We start from the raw sequence: 20,759 nt of genomic DNA, 5'->3' as shown, positions 1-20,759 counted from the left end.
CGGCCAGAAGCTCCGGGCAGAGCTGCACAAACAGCACAGAAGCACCGAGCGCTGGGGACCGGCGGTACTCGCGTCCTGCCCCCTGGTGCCAGGTGCCGGCTGCCCGTGGCTCCTCCCTCGCTCTTCCGCCCGCCCTGCGCGCAGAGAGCGCCCCCGCTCTAGTCCCAACCAGAGGACCAGAACACTAGGCTCGCTGACCCGGACTCGATGCTCGGCTGCATCTGAGCGCTGCCTAAGGCCGGCCCGGGGCTGGGGGAAGGGCGGACGCCGTGGGGACACGGCACGCGACAGGCGTCACCGGAATGTCTTCACCGCGATGCAGCCCCGTGTCAGCCGGGTGCCCAGGGTACGTACGGCCCCATCTCCACCCGCTCCACCCCCTTCACATGGAGACTGCGAAGTGCCCATGCGCACACGACGGGTGGCCTTGCTCAACCGCGAGCAGAACAAACAATGGCATCAGACGTCACCTCTGCCAGGACCTGCTGCTGCCGGGCTGTTTCTGACGTGGCAGCTCTATGAAAACCCCGGCATGGAGTTCCCGTCGTGGCTCGGCAGAAACGAATCCGACTAGTATCCATGAGGACACGGGTTCCATCCCCGGCCTCTGCTCAGCGGGTTAAGGATCCGGCGTTGCCGTGAGCTGTGGTGTGGGTAGAAGACGCGGCTCGGACCCCGCGTGGCTGTGGCTCTGGCGCAGGCCGGCGGCTGCAGCTCCGATTCGACCCCTAGCCTGGGAGCTTCCAGATGCTGCAGGTGCGGCCCTTAAAAAAGAAAAGCAGACAGACAGACAGAAAGAAGAAAGCAAGAGAAGCCCCGCGCTGTGTCCTTGGGGCGGGCACACCCCGTGAGACCCTGAGCCGGCGGCCGCGGCCGCGCTCACCTGGATGGCCACGCGGGGCGACTGCGAGAAGTACCAGAGCGGGATGCCGAACAGGCTGATGAGCGCCGTCTTGGTCTCGAAGGTCTCGGAGCAGCGGGTGCTCAGGACGCTCCCACCTGCAGCAGAGGCGACACCACCTCGGCACCTGACGCTGCCGCGTGGGGGCGACATCGCCACCCACCCCGGGGGCCTGCCCGAGATGTTCGGCAGTTTCCCACTTTTCTAACTCATGTGCAGACCCTTCTAGTTCAGGATCAAGTCTGTTTTTAATTTTGCTTTCCTGAATTCAGCCTGACCGTCGACAACAGCTTTGGGACACACGACGTGAACCTGTGCAAACGCTGCGTTCCCTAGGCCGCTCCCACGGGACAGTGGCTCTTAAAGAACTTTTGCTCGTGTTTTTAAATAAAGAAGGATGACTCCAACCAGGCGCCAGTGTTACCCGGCAGGGGAGTTTCCAGAGGGCCTGTTCGACAGGCCGAAGTGGTAAATATGACGACAGCTCCCAGAGGCTCAGGTAACGGGAAGCGCCTGCTGACAGCAAACGTTGCAGGACCAGACACTGGAGGCTGCTGCCCAGCAGAGCAAGGACACGAAACCCGCCGAACTCTAAGTCGGGAAACACTCACGTCTGGGGATCAATCTCCATGATAATAACAAGAGTGTTTAAGAAATCCAGCTGCCCTCACCGGGAAAGAGGGCAGACAGGACGGCGGTGCCAGAGCGAGGTGGGGTGGGAAGCAACAGCCCCGAAAGTAAACTTAAAACAGTGAAGTGTGTGATGCAAACTTCAGAGGAGCTCCCGTGTGGCTCCGTGGCCGAAGGATCCGGCGTCGCTGTGGCTGTGGTGCAGGCCGACAGCTGCAGCCCTGATTCAACCCCTGGCCCGGGAACTTCCATGTGCCTCGGGTGTGGCCCTAAAAAGAAACAAAACATACATACTTTACAACGAGATCATAAAAAAACAACGAGCGAAAGAAAGCCTGAAAGGGCCAGGAAAATCCCAGAGCCCCTCGCACGCCCTCCGCTGGGGTTTTGCTCCCAGCCACAGGCCACACGGGGTGGGCCGGGCGCCCTCCTCTGCCCCCTGGGCTCCGCCCCCCCCCCCCCGCCCCCGGGGGACACTCACCCCCGGACTCCAGGGCGAAGTCCACCAGGCCGGTCCTGTCCTGGGAATACAGCTTCAGGGCCTTGTTCACAAGGACCTGGGCTTGCTGGGCAGAGGGCCCGACAGCGACGCACAGGAGCGAGAAGGACTTGGCGTTAGTGAGAGAAACGAAGCCGGGACACTCCTACCAAGGCCACGTCTGCAGTGACCTCCATTTTGGGGACACGAGCAATCCCAAACCCCAGCCCTGCACGTGACGGCACGGGGGTGGGGGTGGGGGCACGCGGGCTCAGACCCCCGGCTGCCGTAACACGGGGCTGCGTGAGGACCAGAGGCAGCGACAGGAGCCTGGGACTGTGTTGTGGGAAATTTCTGCCTCGTTCAGAAGCTATGTGGCCACTCAGGTAGACAAGGCCTTTAGGACAAAAGGTCATTCGTCAAGCATAAAGCGTCCCGAGCCGCAGCCTGTTACAAGAGCAGCTGAAACGGACCTTCTCCGCACTCCTGGCGCCAAGCCCTTTCCCATCGTGACCACAGGCCACGGGGCCCTTCTCAGAACCAGACGTCAGAACGTACCGGCTTCCCCGCTGGACCGTCGGTGTGGCCACGCCAGGAGCCTCCCATCGGGCACTTACCTCCTCGGTTATTCCCGTGATGCCTGCCCCACGCGCAGCAGACATGACAGTCTCAGCAGTTGGCATCTGTCTGGTCACAGCAAGGTGGTGGGTCACGTTCTTCAGAATCCCCAGCTCCAGCTCGCGGAGCAGAACCTGCAGGTCATCCTTGCTCACAAACTGAGAAGACCACTTCTGGAGCAGCCACTCCAGAGAAGCTTCTGGCTGGTCCCCGGAAAGCATGAGTCTGAGGGTCTCTCTCACGCGGGCATCCACCTGGTAAAATTGCAGCGAAGAGACCAGGACGCTGCTGTTTTAGCTACATCTTCTCAACCCGTCACTCTGTCACCTTAGACGCCACGAAAGCCTCTCAAAATCCACAACGCAACGCAATTCCCGTTCAACTTAGGTGCTGCTCCCCAGATGCCCTGCAGGAGCAGCGCGGAGCGTGGCGGGTGCCCCCGGGACCGGAGGAGGGCGCACTGCTGGGAAGACCGAGCCCCTCGCTTTCAAGCGCAGTCTCATGGGGAAACGGCCGCCTGGACAACCCAGAACCTAACTGGAGGCAGGCTGGGCACGCCAAGGGCACTGCTGCCACCTACGCGGTGCTGTGCGCTGCCACCATCCCGCCCTCTCCCTGGAGAGCGGCCGGGGGAGGATGGACGGAGCTGCCCTGGAGGCTCTGGAACCTCCCACGCTCCGTCAGCGCTGCCCCGACCAGGCACCCAGGCCACCTCGGAGCTGACGGCCCAGCGGTCGCCCCCCTCCCCGTGCCCGCCGCCACGAGGGGTCCCGGGAGCGGGGCTGCTCTCTTCCCAGACTGCGTGTCTCTGTGACGGGCGCCCGCCTCGGGCTCTTCCCCGCCAAGGCCGCGGGCATTGCACTGGCCCACCTCCCCGACTCGAGGGTCCCCGCCGGCTCTCCCAGAGCTTCCTCTGCGGCAGCGCCGGGGACAGGGCGCCCCTGCAGCTGTAAACGTGCACGGACACGCGGCTGGGGACGAGAGGGTGTGGAAGCTGCTCGGGAGCCCACGCGCTGGCAGACAGACCCACGGACAGACAGCCCGCGCGGCCCGCTGTCCCGCGTGAAGGACACAAGGGCCGACCTGCCGAGTCCCTGGGAGGCGGGATTCCAGGGGGACGGCACCGTCCGTTATTTCGTCTTAAACGTTTAAAAAACTCCGAACGTGGTAAAATTAAGTTTTCAAAGAAACCTGAGACGAAACAGCTTCGCAGACGTGTGCATGAAACCCAGTGTTCCCGCCCTTCGGGGAGCACCCCTGAACCCGAGGAGCCTACCGTCTCGCGCACGGAGTCCGCCGCCTCGCAGCTGCTTCTCCCGCGCTGCCAGCCTGCCAGGTCTGCTTTCAGGCGCCCCAGCTCCTGCTCCAGACGCTGAACCAGGCCGAGGAGGCGCTGCTCCTCCTCCATCCCGCTGGGAAACCAAGGCGGGCACAGGGTCAGGCCCGGCCCCCGTGCCGGCCCCCGGGGGGGGGCCAACCGCGAACGCGTCACCGCCCCGAGCAGGACCCGAGGTTCACGTCAGCCTCCCCAGGGCCATCTCAGGTCAAGGCGCACGTGCACCCAGCCCCAGGCCCCCACCCCGGGCGGGGCGGCCGCGCCATCAGCCGTGGGTAGGTCTCCCTGGTGGGGCGGGGCTCTCTCAAAACGATCCATCAACTCAAAACTGAACCCGCCTCCCTAAAATTCTGAAACAGACTGCAGAAACGAGACAACGTTCACTGATAATCATCATATGGTTAACTGAGTTGTTCTTCCTACTTGAAGAGAAAACTCAACTAAAAAGGTGCGGCTTCAGGGTTTTTGTTTTCAAGGGCTGCACTCGCAGCACATGGAGGTTCCCGGGTCAGGGGTCTAATCGGAGCCGCAGCTGCCAGCCTGCACCACAGCCACAGCAACGCCAGATCCAAGCCGCAGCTGCAACCTACACCACAGCTCCCGGCAACGCCGGATCCTTAACTCACTGAGTGAGGCCAGGGATCGAACCCACAACCTCAAAGGTCCCAGTTGGGTTCCTTACTGCTGAGCCACGGCAGGAACTCCTCTTCAGGGTTTTGATAACTCTAATTTCGATGAAGATACTGTGCCCTATAAAATATTATTTGTTTATAGAGCAAGTATAGCTGGGGCGGTACCAACAACTCACGCCCCAAGAGAGGGCCCCTGGGCGCAGCACGGTAGGACCTGGTCTGCAGGAAGGTTCAGGGTGCCTGACGCTGACACCCCATCTGACAGAGGACAAGTGGGACCTAAAACCACAACACAGGCGTTCCCGTCAGGGCTCAGCAGTTAACGACCCTGACCGTGTCCATGAGGACGCAGACTCGATCCCTAGCCTTGCCCGCTGGGTTAGGGATCTGGCATTGCTGTGACTGTGGTGTAGGCTGGCGGCTGTACCTCCGACTGGACCCCTGGCCTGGGAACCTCCTTATGCCGTGGGTGCAGCCCTAAAATGACAAAAAACCAAAAACTAAATAAATACAAAATAAAACCACGACACAGGTTCCACGAGCGCACAGGAGCCAGAGACGGGAAGCTTGTCTGTTGTCCCGAGCCCCCCTAAATCCCTGGAGCAGCCGAAGGGCCACGGCGGCCTGTGCAAATGCGGGCGTGGAGGGAGCCTGGGGCTGAGCCGGGGCTGGGAGGGGGGAGGCGCAGCTCTGAGGCCGGAACGCGGGGAAGCTGAGCCACACGCACAAGAGCAGCAATCAGGGAGCAGGCGCCGCGCCGCACACCACTGGGGACCGGGCTGCTCAGCCGCGAGGGAGGCCGCAGCCGCCGGGCGCCTGGGTCAGAAGGCCAGGGTCTCACCCGCTTTCGGAGCTGCGAGTGCGAGACCAGGGCTTTGACCCGATGCCCTCGGGCCTCTGTGGCCCCGTCCCTGTGCCCTGAGGCTGGCCACCCGCAGGTGGACACTGACAGCAGCCCAGCCTCCTCCAGCCTCGGGGCTCCCGAGAAAACGCGAAAGCTGGCACCCTCGGGGGCAGCAGCGCCCCCCTGGAAGGCCTGCGCGGCTCCCCACGACCAAGAGGAAGGCAGGAGACGGGAGAGGGAGGCGCCGGAGCCCTACCTGGCCGTTGCGCGCGCGGTCCGCTCCAGCTCCCTCTGGACGGCCTAGAGGGCGCGAGAGAGAGTCTGGTGAATGCGCCAGGCAGACGCTCGCGTGCCACACGCTCACCGACGTCGCAGACACGTGGAGAAGACCGTTTTTTCTCCGGGATTTTTTTCTCCCTGATTCAAAGTCCAGACCCGCCTCATCTTTCAAAGCACATTTTTAAAAGACAGGAAACAGGTGTTTAGACAGGGGCCCAGGTTACACGGGAACAGCCTGATGGATTTTCAGAAGGAGCAGCTCCTGGACCCACGCGGCGAGTGCAGGGGCGAGGCGCCCACGGCCCGCTCACAGAAGCGGGCACCCGCCACCCGCGCCCGTCTGCTCAGGTGGTAACGAGCGAGGCCTGGACTCCGGGCACAGCAGGCGGCATGAGCAGAGGAACCGACACCACCCTCTGGCGGGAGGCTCCTTCCGCAGCAGCCCTGGAAACACGCCCTCAACCCTGGGGCTCCTGACACCGTCAGCCACTCAGTGGCCAGTCCTGGGCCCCCGAAGGGCCGGGCATCTCCCCTGTGGCCCGTCAGGGGCTCTGGGTCCACACTCTCGCAGCCCAGAATCCGCGCCGGGCACCCACACCCACGCAGAGGTCCAGCCCTCTCCCTCCGCCCCCACCACCTGAAGACCCCAGGACCTCTGGCCAGAAGGGTTCGGGGGGACCTGCACTGCCCTCTAGGGGCGCTGGCAGCCCGGTGGAGACGGGGACAGCAGAGACCCGGTCCCCCGCCCCACAGCTGGGCTCAGCAACCCTCCCCCCGAAAAGACACCCCCAGACAGCGAGCTGGCCACACTCAGAATCACTGAAGCAGCACAACGGAACCACCAAGGGGGAACGGGCACAGCAAGGATTTTTTTTGGGGGGGGGGGGGGCGTTCCCGTCGTGGCGCAGTGGAAACGCATCCTACTAGGAACCGTAAGGTTGTGGGTTTGGTCCCTGGCCTCGCTCTGTGGGTTAGGGATCCGGCGTTGCCGTGGCGTGGCTGCAACGGTCGCAGACGCCGCTCGGATCCCCCGTGGCTGTGGCTGTGCTGTAGCCCCGGTTCGACCCCCAGCCTGGGAACCTCCACATGCCAAGGGAGCGGCCCTGAAAAAAAGAAAAAACCACGAGACTGTCTTTTCTTCGTCCGACGAAGGCTAGCAGCAAACTCGCCACGAGAGACGCTTTAAGGCGAGGGGCTCTGGAGGAGGACCGCCCAGGGCCGGGGGCACGGGGACGAGCGCACAGCGAGTACCTCGGACCTTTCCGTCAGCTTCCCGAGAACGGCTTCCAAGCTGGAGATGCGCAGTTCGTGCTCTCGGGGCGAGGCCGCGGAGTCGGCCTGGAAAGGGACCGGGAGCGGATGACGGTGGAGAAGGTGAGGCGACCAAGAGGCCGCACCCAGCCCGGCTTTGCCAGACCCGGGAGACCGCTCCCCGGACGGCCCGTCGCCCCCGGGGGCGCCCGCCTGGCAAGCGCAGTGATCACTCGTCGCTCGACAAACGCCGGACCAGGGAAGGCGCGCCCTGCGCACAGGGAGGCGCACAGGGAGGCGGAGCACCGCCCTCCACCGCCTCGCGGCCCCGCGGACGCGGGACATGGCCAGAGCCTCGGTCCGACGGCGCGTCCCCGGAGCACAGCTGCCAGGGGAGAACCCGTGCGCAGGCGGCCGCGCGGCTCAGGCGAGAGGCGACGCGCGCTGGGAAGGGCGGGCTGCGCTGAGGCCTAGACAAAGCCCCGCCACAGCCAAGCCGAAGGGCACCCACCCGGGCAGCAAGGACAGCCCGGCCCCACCGAGCCGCTCAAGCCCCGGTCAGCGGGACCAGGAGGGGCCCCGGACCCGCATCTCAAGAGCTCCCTCACTGACTTGTATCCCTCTCGCTCTAGACTGCAGCCGCCAGGGCTCCAACACCTGCCACCGCGGAGCTGAGGGGGTGACGAGGGGCTGGCCGGAGGAGCCCAAGCCTGGTCTGGGGGAGGGCCGGCCCCCGGGGCCTCACCGCCCCGCCCTGCCCGCGCGGCCCCGCCCCTCCCACGCAGCCCCGCCCCGCCCGCGCAGCCCCGCCCTCGCCGCGCAGCCCCGCCCCCGGGACACCGGGAGACCCGTGTTACTCAGTGCCCATCAATTTCAATTCTCGGCTCTCTGCCAAGATGAGAGGCACCAGGAAGGAACACTTGTCGAGACAGGGGGCAACGACTGCCTATCTTACAGATTTCACTCCCAAACACCTAAGCGAACAATCATTCTGGAACTTAAGAAGCCTCGGTTTTGAGGAAGGGGACCGGACAGTCCTTTCCCTGAGAAGCAGCTAAGATGCGGACACACAGGCCGCCAGGCCCACAAGGAAGCCGACTCCTCTTAACTATTTCACAGCCTTGAGCTACTTCTCATCACAGATGTGAACTTTCTAAACAAACGTCGACAAAAGTACAAAGTACAAACCGAATCCTGCTGACACCGCCGGTGAGATTTCACAGTCCGGTGTTCAGCGCACCCGCCAATGAAACATGCAGGCTGGGGCAGGCACTGGGCCCACAGTCCAACCAGTGGTGCTCCTGGGCGTCACCGCAGTACCTCTGCCCACCCCCAGCTCCTCGGCGCCTTCTGTGCACCCCTCGCCCACCCCCAGCCGCACAAGTGGCATCTCCTCTGGGGGCGTCCTGGTCCCCGCAGCCAGGAAGCCACACTGCCCTCCGTGCCACCTGCTACTCCACCTCTCACTGCTCCTTGCCCCAAAGGGAACACAAACCACCCGAGCACGTCCTGGTGTTTACCTGGGAGCTCGACGGCCCGGGGGCACCCATCTCCTCGAAACGCTGCCCCACGGCATGCCTCACCAAGGACAGGAGTCCTTCCCCACCGCCGTCCATCTGCTCCACCCGCGCCTGGAGTTTCTGGAGCAAAGCCGCCAGTTCTCGAAGCTTCTCGTCATGGTGGTGACACTGTCCTGACAACGAGGTCACCTGCCTTTCGACTTCACTCATCCGATGCCAGTGGAAAGCCTCAGTGCCAGCCTGCAACAGTGAAAGGTGTGTTCCAAAGGCAACACAAGGGAGAAATTAAACTGGGCATCAAAAAAATCTTAAGTAGGAGCTCCCGTCGCGGCGCAGCAGAAACAAACCCGACTAGTATCCATGAGGACATGGGTTCGATCCCCCGGCCTCGCTCAGTGGGTTAAGGCTCCGGTGTTGCCGTGAGCTGGGGTTGTAGGTCGAAGTTGCGGCTCAGATTCTGTGTTGCTGTGGCTGTGGTGTAGACCTGCCGTGTAGGTATAGACTCCTAGCCTGGGAACCTCCATATGCCAAGGTGCGGCCCTCAAAAGACAGCAACAACAACAACAAAAAACAAAACTTAAGTGTAGGATAACTAAAAACCACAAAACATTATGGAGAAACGTCAACGCCGACACACACACACGAAGAGGAAAACATGAAGGCGTTCGTCCTTAGCGAGTTCCCGCAGGTGGCAGGCTATGGGTGGTTTTTATCTTCCCCTACGTACTTCTTAGATTTTCCAAAGTAATGAAATGCTTTAATTAAAATTGACTGAATAATGAGGCTGCCTGAAATGCAGGCATGCCCGGCATCCCTGGGCTCTACAGACGCGGCAGCCTTCGTGACCCTGCGTCCGGCCCCCGCAGCGCCCTTCCCCAGCAGCACCTGCTCACTGCAAGTCTGTGTCCTGCTCTGGTAATTCTCAAAACCGTTCAGACCCTCCACCAACAAAAGATCAAAGGCTCAGATGACAGCTAGCACCTTTTAGCAATAAAGTATTTTTTTTTTTTTTGCGAGCAGATTACTTTTTCTTTTTGTCTTTTTGCCTTTTCTAGGGCCGCTCTCGCGGCACATGGAGGTTCCCAGGCTAGGAGTCTAATCGGAGCCGTAGCCACCGGCCTACACCAGAGCCACAGCCACCCGGGATCCGAGCCTCGTCTGCAACCTACACCACAGCTCACAGCAATGCCAGATCCTTAACCCACGGAGCAATGTCAGGGATCGAACCTCATGGTTCCCAGTTGGATTCGCTAACCACTGCGCCAGGACTAGAACTCCAGCAATAAAATCTTTTTAACTAAGGTCTGTACCCTCTTTTCAGACATGCTGTTGGTGCGCATTTAAGAGACCACAGGGCAGTGCAAACCTCACTTCCACGGGCACGGGCAGGGCCTGCTAAGAGAGCCTCCCGAGTGATTACCTCCAGAGGCTGGCGCGGGGGCGGGTGGCCGGACGTGCGCATGCTGCTGGGGTCATCGGCCCGCTGGGCTCCGAGCACATGTGTCCAGTTGAGCACGGGCAGGAAGGCGAGGACATCACCCTGGCCCCATAAGGAAACACCTGCACCTTGAAGGAGAGAAAAAGCACCTGTACACACAGGTACGCACACTGCTTTTCAAAAAAGGTACAGTTTAAAATGCTCGGCGCTTTCGCTAATGCACATCTCCGTCTATGCGTCGCCTACAGGCAAAAGTCAAACTTTACTTACCCAGCAAAAGTAACAGCGGAGTGAGCAAGATTAAAAACTTGCAAATATTTCGAAGGCACCTAGGAATAAAAAAAAAAAAAACAGCAACACTTAACTCAGAAAAGCAAGAGGCGGGGTCCACCATTCTCTCTGACGTCTCCAGACAGATGCAGGTCCGCAGCCCGAGAAACACGGGGCTTTATCCGCTAGGTATGCAGATGCCTACAGGGGAACCGGCCCGAGAGGGTCTCCAGGCCCACGTGCACTGTGCACACAATCCTGGTCCCCTGGGTCCTGGTCCCCTGCCCGCAGAGGCAGCTGGTGCCACAGGAAACGCACCCGCGAGGAAGCCAGAGGGCACTGGTCGAGGCCTGAGCGCCCCTCCAGCTGAGGGCCCCACGGAGAGTCGCTCAACCTCTGCGCACCTCTGTTCTCTTCACGGTAACACCTGCCTTTCCTTTCTCACAGGAGTGGTTTGAAAACTTAAGAATGTGAAAGCACTGCAGTTCCCCTTGTGGGGCAGCAGAAATGCATCCGACTAGGAACCACGAGGTTGCAGGTTCCATCCCTGACCTCGCTCAGTGGGTTACGGATCCTGTGCTGCCGTGAGCTGTGGTGAAGGTCGCAGATGCGGCTCGGATCTGGTGTTGCTGTGGCTGTGGTGTAGGCCGGCAGCTGCAGCTTTGACTCAACCTCTAGCCTGGGAACCTCCATGTGCCATGGGTGCAGCCTTAAAAAGCAAAAGAAAAAAAGAAAAAAAGAAAGCACTTTCGAAACTAAATCAAATGGTATCTTGAAATTAGCACAGATCCAGTTCTTTTTTTTTTTTTTTGTCTTTTATTTGCCATTTCTTAGGACGCTCCTGCGGCGTATGGAGGTTCCTAGGCTAGGGGTCCAATCGGAGCTGTAGCCACCGGCCTACACCACAGCCACAGCCACAGCAACGCAGGATCCGAGCCGCATCTTGTAACCTACACCACAGCTCATGGCAACACCGGATCCTTAACCCATGGAGCGAGGCCAGGGATCGAACCTGCCACCTCATGATTCCTAGTTGGGTTCCTTAACCACTGTGCCACGCGGGAACTCCCCAGAGCCAGTTCTTTAAAATACCACGCTGACCGGATGCCCGCTTCCTTACCTTGTAAGAAGAAACACGTTCAGCCAAGAAATCAAAGTGACGAACTGGTACCACCCAACCCCAAGCCACCAGAGAACTTCGGACGCTGTCTTCCCTGAAAGAAAAACACCAGCAAGTCTAAGGCAGGATTCTGAGGCAAACCAAACTCCTGACGGCCTGACTGTGTGAAGGCTGAGCTGGAAGCACAAGGAAATGTCCTGACAGGTGAAGCGGGGGTGAAGCACACGAGGACAAGGCCGCCACGGCCGGGGACGCGCTCGGGCACGGGCGCGCCACCAAGCCACGTGGCAGGATGTGCTGCTGAGAAACACACAGGACGAGACGCCACGGGGAAGCCCGAGTCCGTGCCTTGTCAAGCACAGCCACACGGAGCAGCTGGACTTGCACGGAGCTCAGTACCCTGGAGACACAGAGGATGCTCATGCAGCCAAGCGCACGGAGCGTCAGCATTTCTGAGCAACAAAGAACGAAACAAGGCACGTAAACCACAGATGAAACGTCTGCTGGGGTGGGGCGAAAACGGACGGCAGGCGCCTCGCTGCCGAAAGCCCTGGCGACAGCGCTAACACGGAGGGTCACCACGCCACCTGGGGCGAGCAGGGCCAGGCGCAGCACCGCCAGCACCGTCCTCGACACGAACCAGCCCGCGGCTCCGGCCCTGCGCAGCGTCTGCACCGCGGCGCCACCTGCGACGGAGAAGACAGGGAGCCTTCACACAGGGGCCCCGAGCTGCAGGACAGCAAGACCCCCAAGCCCTCTCACCCCGCGAGGCAAGGGCCTCTCCTCGAGGGAGAAAACAGCAAACTATCTAAGTCCGGGCAGGCCACGGCCGCTGACGTGTGGAAACCCGGCCCCGGGGGGACGGGCGGACACGGAGGACGTGCGAGGCGGAACCTCTCGTGCACCAGGGCCCTGGCCGCGGTGCCGGCGAGCACGACTCCTGCTGCAAAGACAGTGCGGAAAAGAGTCTAATTTTTCTTGGTCTTTTTTTTATTTTAAGGGTCACAGCCGCAGCATGCGGAAGTTCCCAGGCCAGGGGTCGCGTCAGAGCTGCAGCTGCTGGTCTACCCCACAGCCACAGCAACGCAGGAGCCGAGCCGCATCTGTGACCTGCACCTCAGCTCACGGCACCACCAGATCCTGGACCCACTGAGCAAGGCCAGGGATGGAACCCGCATCTGCACGGATACTAGTGGGGTTTGTCGCCACTGTGCCACAGTGGGAACTTCAGTGCAATAAAGAGCTTAAAGCAAGTATAATTCCATAGACACCAGCAGTTAACGGGCTGGGTGAGACAATGGTTACTGCTCACACGCCCAAACGAACATCATTCTAAAGGCTGATACTTCCCACTGAAAAAGTATCGTGGAATTATAAATGGTTGGCACCGCTAAGCAAAGGACTAAAACACGACGAATTTTTTTTTTTTTGGTCTTTTTTTTTTAGGGTCACACCCACGTCCTCACGGATCCTCGTCCGGTTTGTTACCACTGAGCCACAACAGGAATGCCGGTTTAAGGATTTTTTAAAAAACCTATTATTGCTTTGTGCTTCTGAAAAGCTAAGAGACAACACATCTCGGAGCTCAATTTCCAGAACTGCCCAGGAAGGCGCCCCTTTACCGAGACACCCCCAGGCGTAAACGGGAGCATCTGATTTTTACGAGCTGTCCCGGCTGCACAGGCCAACGGCACCCGGCACGGGCGCGGCCCCTTCGGAGCTTTCATTTCATCTCAAATGTTCCTCTGCCTACATTTGCCTTACACCCGACACAGTTACAGAGAAGCCTTGTAGGAGCGACATTCTCCGTATTCTAAGCCGCAGGGATTTTGCTGTGCGTTTTAACAAGCACTCGAACTCCGAACGGAAGCAAACAAGGAGCATCTGTGAAAGCGCCGCGCAACAGGACAGAAACGCGCGCGAGCCAGACAACCTGCGTGAGCGAAGGCGCGGCCCGCGGTCCCTGCCAGCCCGCCGGGCCTCGAGGACGGCGAGCGGGGGGCCGAGTGCGTGTGCGTCTCGCGGGGCTCCTTCCCCTTTCGGCCGTCGCCTGTGGGCGGGGGTACAAGCAGTTAATGCGGCAGATACACACGCGCGGGCCTCGTGGGTCCGAACCGCGCTCGGCAGTGGCAGTGCCACTGCCAAAGACATCAGGAGACTCAAACAGGCAAGAACAAAACCCCAAGCGGTGCCCCCGGGGCCGTGGGCGGCTCGGCCCGAGCAGGTCACGAGGGACCTTGCAGGACAGCCTGGGGAAGCACCTGCGAGACCAGGAAAGCCACGTACTTACACAGAGACTCCCCGTTGACCCGGAGGCGGCCGTCGTCTCCGAGGGCCTCCCGCACGTCCATCCTCCCGCCGTGGCCGCAGTGAGCTGCAACACAGGCGAGAGAGCTGGAGCCCCGCGCCGCCAGGGCAGGGCAGGGTTGGCAGGCGGGCAGCAAGGTGACAGCTCTGCCAGGAGGAGCCTGAAGGGCCACCCGCCTCGGACACGCCCGGCCAACAGAGGTCGGGACGGGCCTGCCCAACAATTTTGCGAAACCTCACTCTTCTAAATGCCGTTGAAGTCAGCTTTGCTTTAAAGAGGCGCTAATCATCAAAGGATGTGGTCGTTAACTTTTTATTTGGGAAGTGACTTCAAAATGCTTAAACACGGACCAACTTGCAGAAACCCCCCAGCACTGCGTCCGGAGCGCAGAGAGGTCCCCAAAAGCACCGCCAGAGAGGCCGCGTGAGATGCGAGAGGAGAGTGCGAGCCAAGCCACAGGGAGACGCGGTTTCCACCTGGAAAGCGCTACGGTGGAAAAGCAGGACAAAGAATCGTTTAAATACCTTGCGATTCATGGATTTGTGACTCACGAGCTTTTGACTCACAACTTTTCAATTTGTCATTTTCTGATTCACAACTGCACTTCGCGAAAGCCCCTCGGAAGAGGTGAACTAAGACCGAAGAAAAGGACGAGGTGCGCTCGGCCAGCCGCCAGATCCTATCCGCGAAGCGAGAGGCGCCGCCTGGTGGGAAACTGGCCGTTACTCCCTCCCCAGGGCCGGCGCCCGCGCCCAAGCCGTCGCGCCCAAGGCCCAGGTACAGGGGAGACTCCTGCTCAGGACGCGCCACGGTGGCAAGTGGCACAGAGGGACGCGCGCGTGTCCAACAGGGCCGGGCGGACCGCGCCCGGTCTCCCGACGCCGGGGACGCTCAGGGCGCAACGCTCAGGAACGGCCCGCCGGCCCCCGCCACCTGCCACCGGCCCAGCAGGCCGACCCCACAGCAGCCGGGGCAGCCCCGTCGGGAAAGGCAGCGGCCTCCAGGACGGCGGGCCCTCCAGGACGGCTGCCACGGCCCTTGGCCCAGCCCGCTGGGGGCCGCTAAGCCGCCTGGCTCCTCCCTCTGGGCCGGGGACACGAGAGCAGCGTGACCCGTGGTCCCCCAAACTGTGCAGGTGGCAGTCTACGAGCCACGGCGGCTAAAAACGTCTACCTTTGAAGAAGTTTCCTCGTGAGTGACAGCTGAAAAATAAGGCTTATTTTCACACAGCTGCCTCCAAGAGGCCTGCCTGCCACCCTGGACTGCCCCTGGCAGTGCCAAGTCGCAGCCCGGGGAACTCAGAGCCCATGGCATGAGGCCAGCGTGGACTGGAGAAGTCCGAGTTGGAATGGTTTAAGGAAAATAAGCCAAGAGCGTCCCCCCCAGAAGAGCCCAAGTAAAGACACAGGCTATTGGTCTCGAGTGCCAGTCACGGCTCAGCAGGTTAAGAACCCCACTAGGATCCATGAAGATGCAGGTTTGATCCCTGGCCTCGTTTGGTGGGTGAAGGATCCAGCGTGGCTGTGCTGTGGCGCAGGCCGGCAGCTGCAGCTTTGACTCGACCCCTAGCCTGGGGACCTCCATATGCTGCAGGGGCGGACCTAAAAAAAAAAAAAAGATGCAGGCTGTTTGTGAACCGCAGCCTGGTACAAAAACAAACAGCAATGACGAAAAACACCCTCACAAACCTGGGGCTAAAAGCCCCTGAGCGTCAGCGCCAAGTCTGTGTTCATTGCACTCTTGTTTACGCTGCAAATGAAACTACACACAGAGGTTGGTAAAAACGGGAAAAAATTCACCAACCAGATGGATGGTCTCACGTCACCTCTGGTCACATGACCAGACATTCGGAAGCACCAAAATTCTGTTTTCCTTCATCTAAGTGGCAACATTCTAAAAGAACAAAAGCCAAGGATCAGCACGCCCACAAGGAGCAGGGACCCTCGTTCTGCCTGCCGTGGCGGGAGGGTGGTGACCCAGGGCAGTCCTCAGGGAGGTCGGCTGCAAGGATCTACTGAAACCGGAGCTGTAGGAGTTCCCTGGTGGCCTAGCCGTTAAGGACTCGGCGTTGTCCCTGCTGTGGCTCAGGGGTTCCATCCCTGGCCCAGGTGTTTCCATATGCTGCAAGCACAGCAAGAAGAAAAAAAAAAAAAAAAGCCCATGACATTTTTTCAGCAGTGACACGGTTTTTTATTTTTTGTCTTTTTAGGGCCGCACCCACAGCATATGGAGGTTCCCATGCTAGGGGTCCAATCGGAGCTACAGCTACCGGCCTACACCACAGCCACAACAACGCCAGATCCGAGCAGTGTCTGCGACCTACACCACAGCTCACGGCAACGTCAAATCCTTAACCTACTGAGCGAGGCCAGTGATCGAACCCGCAACCTCACGGTTCCTAGTTGGATTCGTTTCCACTGCACCACAATGGGAACTCCTGGAACAGTTTTTAAAATACACTGCAACCGCTCCGCTCAGAGGCTGAGCCACTGCCACATCTGGCTGTTGACCCCAGCTCCTGCTGCTCCTATGACCACCTGGCCACGCCGGCCGGCGTGCCACCCCAACCCCGACGTCGGCCTGTCCATCTCCCAGAAGGCAGCAGACACACAAGGCCTTACTCCTCTGAAGACTGAGGCTGGTTCAGGAAGCAAACTTCCGCCCAAAGCCACCAGGACAACTGACACATGGTTCAAAGCAATGACCTGTCCTCTCTAAGGAAGTCCACACCTATCAGGGACGCCGGCACTGCCGCAGGTGACAGAGAGCAAAGAAGGGCCTGGTAGAGCCGTGTCTCCGAGCCCGCAGGCTTCTCCCGGGAGACGCCCCCCCTCCTGGGGGAGGGAAGCTACCACCTGCAGGCCGCGCAGCCGCAGCCGCCCTGTGGAGAACGGTGCCTCCCAAGGACAACGTGAGGAAGCGTCACAAAACCCGTTTCTGGTTTTTTGTTTTTTTTTGCTTTTCAGAGCCGCATTCTCGGCATATGGAGGTTCCCAGGCTGGGGGTCAGACTGGAGTTGCAGCTGCTGGCCTACACCACAGCCACAGCAACGTGGGATCCCTAACCCACTGAGTGAGGCCCGGGATCAAACCCGCACCCTCCTGGACACTGGTCGTATTTGTTTCCGCTGTGCCGAGATGAGACCGCCTTATGAAGCCTTTCTGATGGGGCCCAGAGAATCACATTTTGTCAAGAATGCACTCAACCCCAATCTCAAGAAACCACAGGGCTCAGGCTGCTTCTGGTTGGCCTGCCCAGAGATCTGTGTACAGACACAAGCACGGACAAAAGAGGAAACACACCCAAAAAAGCACTGATCCTGGGAGTTCCCGTGATGGCTCACTGGTTACCGAATCCGACTGGAAACCATGAGGTGGCGGGTTCGATCCCTGGCCTTGCTCCGTGGGTTAAGGATCCGGCGTTGCCGTGAGCTGTGGTGTAGGTCACAGACGAGGCTCGGATCCCGCGTTGCTGTGGCTGTGGTGCAGGCCGGTGGCTACAGCTCCAATTGGACCCCTGGCCTGGGAACCTCCATATGTCGTGGGATCAGCCCTAGAAAAGGCTAAAAAGACAATAAAAAAAAAAAAGGAAGAGTAGTCGAGACCCTGTTTTGTGCAAAAAAGACAAAAAAAGAAAAAACAAAAAGCACTGACCCTGACAGTGTAAAAAAAGAAAAACCTGAACGTCCATCTAGACACCGACTAAACACAGACACAACCACGCCGGCAGGCTCGACAGGCACCAAAAAGAATCAAATGAAAAACGCTGCGGGACCGTGTGTGTGCTCCTTCCGTGTATGTGCTCAAGGAAGACAGCAGCGCCTCCGTGTCTCCAGGGACCCAATGCAGACGGCAGGTGGCGCCTGCGCGGCACTGTGAATGGACAAGACGCCAGCGGATCCTACCCTTAGGATGGCTGGTGTTCATTTTACGTTTCATAACCATCACCTCCCTTTAAAAAGCGGAAGAAAAGTCTCCGTTGTGGCTGAGGACCCGAGGATGTCTCTGGGAGGATGCAAGTTCGATCCCTGGCCCCACTCAGTGGGCTAAGGCTGCGGCACTGCCGCAAGCTGTGGTGCAGGTCGAAGACGGGCACTGGCGTGGCGTAGGGCCCAGCTGCCACTCCAAAACGCTCCCCGGCCAGGGACGTCCACAGGCCGCAGGCGCCACGGTAAAAAGAAAAAGAAAAAGGTGGACGAATCCACGATGCACTCTGGGCTCAGCTGCAGGTGCCTCCAGAAGAGAAACCAGACCGGGAGGGAAGCGGCCGGCGGGGTGGGGGCTGCCTTTATCTATGCTGCTATTTGGAGCCACGTATTGTAAGTAAACATGCTGGTACATGACAAATCATGCAGCAGGAGCTCAACCAAGCGAGAGAGAGAGGAAGCCTCTGGGTAGCACATCTCCACGGTTTCAGAGGCTCTTTTGGGGTGGTGGGGGGGGCGTAACACAGGATATCGAAGTTCCCATGCAGGGGACTGAATGTGAGCCACAGCTACAGTGACACTGGATCCTTTAACCCACTATGCTGGAATTCGAACCCGTACCTCTGCAGCAACCTGAGCCGCTGCATCGGATTTTTAACCCGCTGTGCCACTTCTGGAGCTCCTCAAAAGTTCTTTGAGGAGTGTTTTTCTGAAATAATTAGAACAAATTTTTTTTCAAAGGTAATAAATCAGAGTTAGCTACACAAATCAGTTATAGTCAAAAAGAGTGAAAAGAATAGAAGCCCAAGACAAGTAATAAAATTTGCTTTCTCCTCTAAAATACTCAAGATCAATTTCAGCAGGCATGGAACGAATTTCCAGAAGCTTTTACCAAAGCCACCACACCAGACCCTGAGCTGAAGACCCACCAACCACACAGTGGGGGTCAGCCGGCTGCCCACACTGTTAGATCAAGTGGCTGAAGCTGGTTTACGGAGCCGAATCATTAGCGCCATACAGCGCATTGGTGACCGGGGAGCACCGTTTTTCTGCCAGGCTGGCGCTCACAACGTGGCCTCAACAGCCCTGAGTCCTGGCCCGGCCGCCCCGCCCCAAAGGGGGAGCCCTCGGGACAACACAGCACCTTGGGGAAGGCCCTGCAGGTGAGGCGCCAGGGGCCAGGTCCGAGCGCCGTCACTTTCCAGCACACACCTGAGGCCCACTGACCCCACTGCCGGCCAGCACAATGGGGGAGACAACCATCCAGCGGGGGGCTGCTGTGAGGGTCTGGGAGCCCACAGGTGCAGAGCGCCGGGGCAGAGAGAGCCGGGGCAGGGGGAGCACTGGGACAGGGTGAGCGGTGGGCGATGCTGGCCCCCAGGACACCCACAGCGCCGGAAGCCCTCCTGCTGGTCTGGCCCCCACCAGGTCCCCATTCGGCTCTACTCACGCCAAGCAGGGCCAAGACTAGACAGCGGCCCAAGCCAGCGGCGCCACCCACAGGCTGAGACGCGGAAGTGGAAACCACAGCAGGCCCGGCCCCACCCTTCCTCACCTCGGGGGACACCTGAGAAACATCCCCAGGGGCGAGGGCTCGCCCGCAACACAGGTCCCTGCCCACCTGCCGTGCCGGCCAGCACTTGGACCCATACTTCAGGGCCAGGCTGGTGGCCTCCGCGAGCCCTCAGGAGAGCAGTGACACGGGCGCACCTCACGGGAGGCACCTCTGTCAGGCGGTGGTCCCGGGGGGGTCGGTGGCTGCGCTCTCCCCAGGGCCCAGCAAAGAGGCCACTCTCTCGCCAGCGAGGCTGCGCCCGGCCCTCCCAGGTCAGGCGCCTGCTCTGGGACCATGCGGTCCGCCTCTCATCAGCAGGGCTGAGGCTGCCCCTTGGGGACCCCCCCAAACCTGCACACCCCCGGTGAAGACCCCCACATCTGAGGCCCCCTCAGCAGCATCGCCAGCCGCTCCCCAGCATGGGGTCCCTGCTGCCCTGTAACAGGAAGAAGTGTGGCTGAGGGCGACCGCGCAGCCAGCAGTTTCGTCTCAGCACAAAAGCTTTCTCCTGCTCCAAGTTCAAATTTACAGGATGTCAGACGCCCCTAGTTAAAAAGACAAACCACACAAATGTAACCTGCAAGAGGTGGGGAGGGACAGGGCTGACTTGTGGCGCGTCCCTTGACCTTTACCAGAACGTCTGCGTTCAGGTCTCTGGTAGAAAGAGTCTGGACACCGAGGCCTCTACAACCAGGTTTATAAAAGCAAAAGGAGTGAGTTCACATTTGGACACGAACGCTTTAACTTGGCGAAGAGCAAGGCTCGGAATTCCCCTGTGGCAGAGCAGTTAAGGATCAGGAGGCTACTGTGTCTGGGTTCGATAACCAGCCCAGGATTTTCCACAAGTCACAGGCGCAGTCAAAAAAAAACACCAGAGTAAATAAAAAAAAGAACAAGAGTGCAGAACTTACGTCGCTGGTTCCTGTCCCTCGAGTAAATTCTTGAGGTGGGTCCAAGGGACGTGGAGTGTGCGGTGAGCGCGGCCCCGCGCGAGGAGAGGAGGCTGCAGTCGCTGCAGGTGTAGCCGTTGCTCCCGGCCGCATCACCATTGCCCTGAAGGGCTGCTCGAGTCCCACCTGAAGTTCAAAGACACGAAGTGGAGCCTGTCTATCCCCGTCTGCAGACTCTTCCCCCCAACCTGTACTTTGAAAACACGGGGACGACAAGGACTGAAGTAATTACCTCTGAGGTCTCCGTCGTCATCGAGACCTAAAACACACGCGCGTGCTTTTGCTCTAGAGCTCCGATCGTCGAGCGAGAACAGAACACACACACGTAACGGTTAGCAGATCAGCAGCCCGGCGACCATCACGATGGATCTCCCGCAAGCCCAGAAAGGAACCTTCCTCGGATACCCAGACACTTGCCAGCAATTCCAGGTGGAAGCACAGCTCTGGAGAAAACACACCCACAGCCCCCCACCCCCCCAGACACCCCCCTACACCCCCCCCCACAGACACCCCCCCCCCCACATCCGTGAGCTTGAAGAAAGGCAGGAGCCTCAGCGGCAGCAGTGGCTCCCAGCCTCCTGGAAACCACCCATCCAGTCGAGCAGAACGGACACAACACAAACTCCCGGGCTGCCCGAAGCCGTGCGACAGCCTCTGCAACTGCTCTGGGCCCACCGCGGGGCCAGCCTCGCAGAAGGGCCACG

General features: G+C 60.0%; 1 protein-coding gene across 18 annotated transcripts in view; it reads right to left on the bottom strand.

Moving 5' to 3' along the window:
- Positions 1 to 20,759, bottom strand: part of SUN1 (Sad1 and UNC84 domain containing 1) — a 46,148-nt gene that overhangs the window by 4,922 nt on the left and 20,467 nt on the right. For 4 of the 18 annotated variants that reach the window (XM_047779358.1, XM_047779367.1, XM_047779357.1 and 1 more), the window contains 16 exons: positions 20,288 to 20,314; positions 20,017 to 20,181; positions 14,150 to 14,329; positions 13,608 to 13,691; positions 13,248 to 13,367; positions 11,905 to 12,003; positions 11,318 to 11,411; positions 10,198 to 10,256; positions 9,910 to 10,055; positions 8,490 to 8,729; positions 6,970 to 7,056; positions 5,696 to 5,739; positions 3,904 to 4,039; positions 2,627 to 2,881; positions 2,013 to 2,097; positions 884 to 999 (listed from right to left, as the gene is read on the bottom strand). In XM_047779358.1, the coding sequence (XP_047635314.1) occupies positions 884 to 999; positions 2,013 to 2,097; positions 2,627 to 2,881; positions 3,904 to 4,039; positions 5,696 to 5,739; positions 6,970 to 7,056; positions 8,490 to 8,729; positions 9,910 to 10,055; positions 10,198 to 10,256; positions 11,318 to 11,411; positions 11,905 to 12,003; positions 13,248 to 13,367; positions 13,608 to 13,691; positions 14,150 to 14,329; positions 20,017 to 20,181; positions 20,288 to 20,314 (1,937 nt within the window). The remainder of the gene's footprint in view (positions 1 to 883; positions 1,000 to 2,012; positions 2,098 to 2,626; positions 2,882 to 3,903; positions 4,040 to 5,695; positions 5,740 to 6,969; positions 7,057 to 8,489; positions 8,730 to 9,909; positions 10,056 to 10,197; positions 10,257 to 11,317; positions 11,412 to 11,904; positions 12,004 to 13,247; positions 13,368 to 13,607; positions 13,692 to 14,149; positions 14,330 to 20,016; positions 20,182 to 20,287; positions 20,315 to 20,759) is intronic. The other 14 variants (XM_047779361.1, XM_047779363.1, XM_047779364.1 and 11 more) reach the window with 14 other exon arrangements.

The sequence above is a fragment of the Phacochoerus africanus genome, chromosome 5 (assembly GCF_016906955.1).
Source record: "Phacochoerus africanus isolate WHEZ1 chromosome 5, ROS_Pafr_v1, whole genome shotgun sequence".
In the NCBI taxonomy this organism is placed as follows: domain Eukaryota; kingdom Metazoa; phylum Chordata; class Mammalia; order Artiodactyla; family Suidae; genus Phacochoerus; species Phacochoerus africanus.
The sequence above is the reverse complement of the archived record's forward strand: the minus strand, read 5'-3'. Positions and strand labels throughout refer to the sequence as shown.